This window comes from Rhamphochromis longiceps, linkage group LG23 (assembly GCF_057381845.1).
Source record: "Rhamphochromis longiceps isolate RC_006_pf linkage group LG23, R_longiceps_female_GT1.1, whole genome shotgun sequence".
NCBI lineage: Eukaryota > Metazoa > Chordata > Actinopteri > Cichliformes > Cichlidae > Rhamphochromis > Rhamphochromis longiceps.
Genome location: NC_140578.1, coordinates 21,817,587 through 21,827,122, shown reverse-complemented (window position 1 = coordinate 21,827,122; position 9,536 = coordinate 21,817,587). Strand labels below are relative to the sequence as shown.

At 38.8% G+C, this 9,536-nt stretch overlaps 1 protein-coding gene across 2 annotated transcripts in view; it reads left to right on the top strand.

Annotated features, from left to right (window-relative positions):
• The window catches only part of stk11ip (serine/threonine kinase 11 interacting protein), a 49,188-nt gene that overhangs the window by 205 nt on the left and 39,447 nt on the right, over window positions 1–9,536 (top strand). For both annotated transcript variants that reach the window (XM_085398848.1, XM_085398847.1), the window contains exons 2-8: window positions 5,454–5,521; window positions 8,351–8,553; window positions 8,644–8,718; window positions 8,813–8,908; window positions 8,987–9,094; window positions 9,181–9,252; window positions 9,355–9,484. In XM_085398848.1, coding sequence (XP_085254974.1) covers window positions 5,454–5,521; window positions 8,351–8,553; window positions 8,644–8,718; window positions 8,813–8,908; window positions 8,987–9,094; window positions 9,181–9,252; window positions 9,355–9,484 — 752 coding nt within the window. The remainder of the gene's footprint in view (window positions 1–5,453; window positions 5,522–8,350; window positions 8,554–8,643; window positions 8,719–8,812; window positions 8,909–8,986; window positions 9,095–9,180; window positions 9,253–9,354; window positions 9,485–9,536) is intronic.

Here is a 9,536-nt window from a genome sequence, read left to right as displayed (position 1 = left end):
AGCAGAAATGTGCACGCGAACAGGTGAAGCCGGGGGGCTGGGAGGTCTGCTGGGTCCTACACATTCCCAGGTTTGCTCTCGGGGCCAAAGAAAACTTGTGTTCATTAGGGAGGAAATAGGAAGATTATAGGATTTCCTTCACGGGGAAGAGCAGTTGTGACACTTTCTCATTATATTTCTCGATGGCGTGTTTTATTGGAAAGATCAAATCATCATCATTATCTTTAAATGACCTGCACTGCTGCTCCCCAGCTGAACCAGTTACATCAGACCTTTTTTATGGCCGTATCAAGGCAAAATTAACCTCTTATAGGCGATTACTGGCAAACTATTCACAAATGAAAAACAGGTTTGTTTGTTTTTTACCAAAAGCGATGTGAGGCTTGAAGTTGAGCTCAAAAAAGAGAGAGAAAAAGACAGCTTGCATATTCAAAGACTACTTTACATTAGCCTGTTTGTTTCAATCAGCACCTTCTCCCCTCAACTCCCAAGAATGTATAAACAAACAAACAAACAAACAAACAAACAAACAAACAAACAAACAAACAAACAAACAAACAAACAAACAAAAGGACTATGTGCAGAGTATTCCTTACATGGAAAGACATCCCCACAGTGGCTGACATGTCAATTGACACTCAATTAAAATTTGCCAGCTGCTACCAGCCTATATACCTGTGTACAGTGATGCTACTGTGTGTGTTACACAGCAGTGTTTCCTATTGATTGGTGAGGCCAAGCCTTGAGGTGTCGCGCTCGCCCGCTAAACAAGCGCCATATTAACCCCGTCCAGTGCACCAGACTAATAGGTGTTTATCCAAGGGCCCAGAAATAGAAACGGCATGTGTAACCTTACTCCGCAGATATAAATGCAGATTATTTTGTTTTGTGGGTACCCACTGATTTCATGCTATTTAGCCCCATTCAAGATCGGCATCCCTGGCTCACCTTGGAGGTATGGGGAGGGAGAAAGGGCACATTTGAAGCTGCTTTATATCTCGGGGGTGTGAGTTAGGGGGATGCATAAAAGGCTGTTTGCACATAGAACCTCATATGTCATCCAAAAACCATGGATGGAAAAGCAGTGGGGAGAAAGCCGGTAATGTGTCTGGGATGGTCACCAGCTTATAGGCCTAACACGCCACAGTATCTGCCCCTGTGTGCAAAGTGATCCCCACCAAGGTCAGTTACTTAAATTCCTCCCCATGGACTTATTAAAAAAAACACAAACTCTGGATAAATTCTACATTTATAGAGACAAATATGGGATCACTGATGTGCTATGTGCTTCAGTCTGTATACAGAGGGAGTTCTTTATGTAAGAGCCCATCCCGGAAATGGATACAATCACCCCAGGGGGCACTTGAATAATAAATAAATAATAGTTATACAGCAAAACATTATTATTCGAATACATGGGAAAATAATAGGTAAGTAAGGAACAGGTAAATAATAGGTAAGACTGTTCTAGGCCAATAATAGGTAAGTAAATACTAGATAAGAAAGTACTAGGTAAGTAATACGTAGGTAAATAATATGCCAGCAGTAGCTAAGTAAGTAATAGGTAAGTACGCAATAGGCAAATGTGTTTAAAAAATGTTTCTAATAGAATTTGCAAACAATATAAAGAAATTAAATGATTAGCCCTGATAAACAGCTGGCTAGAATTATGGCCAAAACGTTAGAAAAGTCTAACTAAACTCTCACATAAGCCAAAAAGAAAAAAATATTAATTAATGACTAGATTTAGTCAAATCATGAATAAACTGAACAGAGTTGCAGATAAAAATAGTACATGAATTACTGAAAGAGTAAGCCAGTAAACATAGCTGAACAGTTCAAACTGTTAGCAGAATTTTTGTTTGAGAAAACAGTAATCTGGAAGTAGTTCAGATCACATTGAGATCAGATCAACATGAGAGGTGTTGCTGATGACAAGGCTCGTGAATCTATCGGTGAGGTCATTGCCGATATATTAGATAGGAAATGTATATGCTTCAATAGCACTTAAAGCACATAAATACCTAATTAAAACTAAAAATTCCTAATTTGAATAAGCCAATAGAGTTCCATCTATCTTGAAAAGAATCTCTCATTGTTGATGAATTATTCAAACTCCTATCTAGCCAGTGGAGAGATGAATCACTATCTTACCGATTAATATGATGTATTTAGTTAATTTTACACTGCTAGGCCTCACTGCAAGCCTGTTACTTCACAGTCATCTCTAATTTCAAAATGCATTGTCATTTAAAACAAATAAGAATAAAACCGAGTTTACTAAGATTATTGGACTCTCCTGGCATCTTATCAGTGAAAACAAGTCCATTTTTTACACTTTGACAATGAATGAGTGCACTGTTTAAAGTCTGGCTTTGATTACTGACTTAAATACAGTTTCCCTTTACTTGGATTACTGATTGGATAAGTAAAAGCAATGAGCAGGGAGTTAGGAAAATAATATATCATCCTGTTAGTGGGGTTAGTGGGAGTTACCAAGGTCACACGAACAGCAGATACGCAGCTGGATTATGACTTCATATTGTAATTAACTGTCAAAACTAGTAGACATGCATGCATGGGTAACCTCTTCCTCCCAGATGAAGGTGATCCACTTCATACATTATGTAAAGGTTCAAAGGTTTGCTGATGCTGACCTCTAGTAGCACTATGACTAAACTGCATGTGGAATGTATTGTACTTCATTTCTGCTGTATGAAATTTAGAAGGGTTACCACCTGTAGGTTTGAAAACATGTTTGATAACATCAGTGTCACTGAATCACGGCCATGAGGCTTTCATTTATTGTCTGCGGTACAGGTTTTTTTTTTTTATTTGGCCAAAGTAAAATTATTAGCATTTGTGCAAATCTCACTTTGGATTCTATTTTTTTTTAGGTGAAAAGAAAAATGTAAAATTAAATAAATAAAACTTTGGGACTAAGGGGTTAACTGAATATGCACTCAGGTCTCTTAAGCGGGTAAAACGCACAGCATCTTACTGAATGGAAATGTTTACCAAATTACAGAGCATAAATCCTTACATGGAAATGTTCGCTTCACAAGTCCCAAATGGAAAAATGCTTGTGTGTTTGTGTGTGTGTGCGAGAGAGTATGTTTGTTTGCTGCCTAGCAACAAGTGATGCATGTGCAAATTAGGAAAGTTCCTGCTTTATTTGCTCATGCAAATCATTGTAAAGTATCTGTTATGAAGCCAAAAGTGTTACCCAATAAAACAAAAGGGCTGCTGAAAACTGCTTTCCTGGTTTAGATCAGTTAAGTGTACAGAGGTTAAAGCTTGTCACCTGGTTACATGCTATGTAATCACTGTACATGGACGTGATTGTCTTGTAAACCTTCACAGTATTCTTGATTATATTCAGATTTATATTCTGCTTTCTATTATAGTTGACCTACCTGCTAAAATCAAGCTCATGTTGGTTCACCACAAATTCAATTCAATTTAATCTGGTCTGTTTTGATATGAGTAGATGCGGTGCAAGCTCCAATGATGCCTCTTGGACACCCATCGAACTCTGTTTTTTATTGGTTGCCATGGCTGGAATCTGATTGGACCAACACCCGCCAGCAGCTGTAAAACCACAGCTACCACAGGGTCTGTGTCCTATTATATGGGCTTTTAAAGGGAAGAAGCCAGAAAAAGTCTTTAGTGCATGACCTTTGAAGGGTCCATGTAAGATTTGCAACACTTCTGCCTGACTTCATCTTAACTTTATGTATATATATATTTTTATTTTATTTGCTTTTGGTTTTCAAGCACAAAGTTAAAACACATATAGTATATACTGCTACTTATGCACAGATGCTCATTTTCTATGGTTTTGACATCTGAAAGTTGTATATATCCTCGCTGTTTGCAGTTTTGTATTTATTTCTATTTAATACAGACCATTATATGGAATTTAGCCTCTTTGCTGCAAGTGCTCCACCCAGTGGCCACAGACGTTTAAATTTCAACTATACATCATGTCGAGAAATGTTTTAGCACATGACAGAACTTTTTATTGATGAAAAAGTAGAAAATCTCTTTTTAAAAAAAGTTCTTATGCATTTCTACACGTCTGTTTCTATTTTTGTGCCTTTTAAGTAGAACGAAAAGAACTGCTTTTATAGGCTTGCTCTGTCTTAATCGTTCTTTCAGTATTTTTTGGCCATAGTTTACATCTTATATATGTATAAAAATATGTATTTTTGAATTATTGTAAGATCATAACAGAGCTATTATACTTTTGTATTTTCTTAAATCAGTTTTATTTTTGTTTCTGTTTTCTTGTTTTTAAAATTCAGATTCAGTCAGTTTCCTGATCGGGTTTGCTCATTTTAGTTTAGTTTTTATTGTTTAAAATTTTTTGTTTAAAAATTGTAATACTATATAGAGGACATATGCTGAAGTCAAGATTCAGGAAAATCTGCATAGGTATTAAAATAAAAAAAGCACCACTTTTTGAAGCCAGTACTTTAAGTCTTGCAGACATAAGTATCAGGTCATCAAAGCCTCATCAGGCAAGCTGTAATAACAAACTTTACCAAACTGACAAAGAGGAAAACTAATGATATTTATTTTCTCTAAATAGATTTTTAACGTTTTAGTAAATTTCCACATTTTACAAAAATCATCTCAGTTAATTTTTATTATTTTTAAGGGCCACTTTTTATTCTTATTTCAGTTAACAACAATTTTTGCACATCTAGTTTTAGTTTATGTTTGTTTAATTTTAGTATAATAACCTTGAACTGAACGTTTGACCTTTTGACTATATGCAGTGACATTTATATTTATCTTTAATGTGTGCCTTTATTCAAACTGTGAGGATTTTTACTATTATTATGAATAATAATAATATTAAGAAGAAGAAGAAGAAGAAGAAGAAGAAGAAGAACGATTTTAAAAAAGAAGAAACTTTATTATTAATGGGCGCGTAAGAGTCATACCTTTTGGTATAACGAGGCTACCGTACACGCTTTCAGTTCCGTCATGTGACGGAGGTAAAAAATGTCAACATCACTCTGCGCTTGATTGCCACAATAACAAATGAGCACCATAACGTGGCGTTTCTTTGTGCGCCAAAATTAATATGCTCTACTATAACTAACACCTTGATGTTAGCAATCCGGCTGTCGGCTGTCATTGCACAGGTATGTCGTTTTGCTTACTTATCGGGATACTTTAGCCGAGCTAACTGCTAGCAATAGCAGAGTTTTGGATGCCTATGTCAGTTAGCGTGTCTCTAAAGCTTTGAACGCTAACTACATTAACACGGAAAAAGTGCTTATTAGCCCGAGGCTGTGGTATAGTTGTCTGTAGTCGTCTTTTGTTTTTATCAAATCCGCTGAAACAACAGCACGAAACGTACTGAACGCGTGCAAGACAAGCTTTTCTGTTTTTAATTTCCGTGAGTTGTGTACTCAGGACTATTTCTTGAATTCTTACAGGATGGCTGCACTTCAGACGGGCCACTCTCCTCTCGTACATAGCTTGGCCACGCTTCTCCGAAATAACGGTATGTGCCAGTGTGACACTGTTCCCTTTCCGTACAAGATCCGTCCAAAAACAGCAGCATGACACAGGATCATGAGGCGGCTAACTCATGTTGACAGGTTCAGGACCATCCAGGTTCGCTCTGTGAGGAAACATAATAATCTAAGAGCCTTCAACCCTTCCCCCCACCCCAAAAGCTGATTGCGCTTTAAGCTATTTCAACAGACGATGTATGAGATAATAACTGAGCCAGCCTAATCCCCTATTCATTAATAATGTAGGGGTTTTACAGTCTGTTTACAGATAATGTTTTCCTTTTAATTTGTCTGAGGAGTTATTTGAAAGGGGGTGTTATATTATTGAGAGAAATCAACCATCCATCTATTGTCTTCCACTTATCTGATGCTGGGTCACATTCACAGCAGCCATACTTTCGAGTCCCTCCTGGGGGATCCAGAGGCGTTCCCAGATTTAACCATGCACGATAAAGAAACGCTGTTGTTTTAAATGAAAGAAATCTGTCAATAAGCATTGTGTGCTTAAATTGTAAGAAATACATGTGTAAAGTTTCAGAACAAGATTTAGTTGCTCATCGCTGAGACTGTCCTGTAATTATAAAACTAAGTTTTCGTTAATTTATAGAAAATAGGAAATCATTTTCTGTGCTTTTCATTTTCTGTGATTTTCAGTAAAAATGGCATCAAGGTAATTTTTACTATGGGCCCGCTGTAAAAAGAAGTTCCTGGAGCAGATAGTGCTAAATTTAAACAACCTTTTCTGTCATTTAAATGTTTATCTATTACTTAATTTCTGAATGTCCATGTGGGAGGTTTTTATCACTAGAACAAAAACTTATAAACTTATTAAAAAAATTGATAAAAAGTCCAAAATTTATGCCCTCCTTCACATTTTTCGAAACTGTCCAGTGGAGCCTCTGTTGTAACGATTCTGTGCCCGGGCCTTAAGTAATTACCTCACCTCTAAGGCACAGTCCAGGTAAAGGGTGTATTCACTGCCTTACTCTTTTGGTTGTTACCCAGAAGTCATGACCACAGGTGAAGGTTGTGGACGTAGATGGATCAGTAAATCGAAACTGTCTTCACCACAACGGCCTGGTTCAACAGCCGGGTTTCTGCTGACGCCGCGCTAAACCGTCCGTCGAGCTTCCCAACACTCGTGAATGAGATCCCATGATATTTGAACTCACTCGCCTTGAGGCTGCCTCTCTTTCCCAACCCAAATAGAGCATTGCACTGTTTTCCCAGCAGTGAACCGCTTCGTCAGACTCAGAGTCGCTGGCTTTCATGCTCGGCTGCAAACCGCTCCAGTGCATGCTGATGGTCATGCACTGATGAAGCCAACAGAACCACATCATCACCAAACAGCAGGGATGCTATTCTGAGGTTCCTCCTGTCCACAGAACTCTCCAATATGAACTAAATACATGAATGAGAGTGGTGTTAATAGTTCACTGATAATGATTCATTTTCAGAAATGCAAATTATTTAGCCGACATCAGACCACTAACAACAGTATAATACGGTAGTTTGATTATGATTTTTTGTGTGTCTAACACACTCAGCCATTTGCCAAGTTTGTGATCACTAAAGCCTTTTTTCCACTGGCACCTACTCTGCACAGTTTCTGCATTTTTCAGTTACAAGTACCATCTCAATGTGGGTGGGGTCGTTACAGCAAGGCTGCCCAAACATCTCAAGACCTCAGTAGTATGCGCCACAAACACAACACATCAAGTGAAGGTTTTGGTGGGAGGCGTGTGTAAACACTTCCCTTGTTACCAGGTTTAAAAAATGGCAGGTTTGAGTCTTGGGAAGGAGTCGCACTCGTGTCTCTTTCAGTGTAGTCGCTGCCTGGCCGATTAGCGGCATGCCGTCCATTGACGTCACATTTTTGGCTCAGATTGGCTCGCCAAAGTGATACTAAAAAGTATGTGGTACCAGCTACTACCACCTAATGGAAAACCTTAAAAACTGAGTCGCGCTGAGTAGAAGTTGGTGAAAAAGAGGCATAGCTACCTAAATTACTGAGCTCTACTGACATCCAACAACAATAATATTCAGGTGGATGCTTCCAAATCTGTAGCACTGCATTGGAGCTACTCATTCATTCTGTAGCTGACTAACTTGCAGAGGTGGGAATCACCATACATCCCACGATACGATATTATCACGATACTTAACGCACGATATGATATTATTGCAATTTTTAAAAATATTTTGCGATATTCAGATTCTGTACATAAAGGTAAACTTTATCAATATTCATTTTATCTAATATCAAAGTCTCGCACTCAGTCTTTCTCTCATTTCAGTCAGTTTTATTGTTGAAAAACTGAACGGTTTGTATTACAGTCTAGTCCAACTGAACTGAATGCAACCATCTGGTACAAGTATAGCTATTTATAAAAACTATGCAGCCCATTCAGCAACTGAAGAATTTGACAATAAATTAAAACAAAATATAATTTTACATTAAATAAAAAAAAGTTTTAAACTTAATTAAAATAAAACATGTCTTAAATTAAAATAAGTAAACTGTCATGTTTATTGCTGCCAAAAAAAAAGTTAAACACATTTGGACAGTGAAGGAATGTCAGGATTCTTGCTCAGAAAAAGGATCAACATGCTCTGAAGTCAGAGTTCCAGTCCACAAAAACCTTTTTTGTAACAAAATATCGATTTCTGCTGTCCCTGTATCGATACATTATTAGCAAACAAAATATCACGATACTACACAGTATCGATTTTTTCCCCCACCCCTACTAACTTGTCACTTGTGAGTCAAATCTGGCTGATTACTTTAAGCATGAAAGCTCGCTTTCACCCTTCAGGTGACATGGTGCTGGACGGCAGCAGCACGCTGACCCTGCCTGCTGCCACCTTGCAGCAGCTCACAAGGCTGTTTGAGCAGTACTTGCTATCCCGGAGCCAGCAACACGGGTTCCTCGCACTGCCCTCCCACCCAGCTGACACCGCTTCGCTGCTGCAGCTGCAGTTCCTGTTTGACATCCTGCAGAAGACAGTTTCCCTCAAGGTTGGTTTTAACCCAGAACTTGGTTCTTTCACATTGAGTCCCAAAAAGTTGGCCCTGCCAACTAATTTCTGACTCGCTGTGTGTTTGCAGCTCATCAACCCGCTGGGTGTGAGGCTCAAGTCTGTGTTAAAAATTTTCCCTTTCAAGTCTCTGAAGTGTTTGGAGGTAATGTGTGAATACTTCCTACTTTCACTTCTTGTTGTTTAAGGTCACAGGTCTTTTACATTATAACTCGTCCCTGCTTGTTCTTCCTCACCAGCTGAAGAGAATCCCCCCTCACTGTCTCGAGGGCCTCAGAGGAATTTACTCCCAGCTGGAGGTTTTTACCTGCTCAAAAAGCCTCAGTTCCTTGGAGGTACTCCCAGCCGGTAGCATGAGCAGGTTTCATGAGAGGACCAAAAAGCTCAGTGATTTATATGATGTGCATTTTTAGGAGCTGCTCTCTCTGTGTGGAGGTGATCTGAGCTCAGCACTACCGTGGCTTGAACTTCACACCCTGAACTTCAGCTACAACTCCATAGTTTGCCTTGACCAGTCACTGGTGAGACAAGCAAATACACAGATGTGTCATTACTGAGTCATAAGCATAAGGTTTCTATCCAACCTCAACTTCTTCAAATCTTACAGAGTTTACTGAATGTCCTGAAATCTTTGGATCTAAGCCATAACAAGATTCAGGAGTGTGCTGAATTCCTAAAGGTTGGATTGCTATCAGCATTTGGTTACATAGAATCTAAGCTTTATTTGTTTATTCTGCAATTTACAGTAATCTTGTTTTACTTTATTTTTGCTTTCGCCCAGGCTCTGACTGAGCTGGAACACTTGAACCTGGGCTACAACTGCCTGCAGAGGGCGCCAACACTCGGTATGAGTGCTAGGGCCAAGCTGGTCACACTCATCCTCAGGAACAACGAACTGGAAACCATCAACGGTAGGAACAACTGTTATCAGTCGCAGGCTTCCCGTACTCTTCTTAAAGCCCA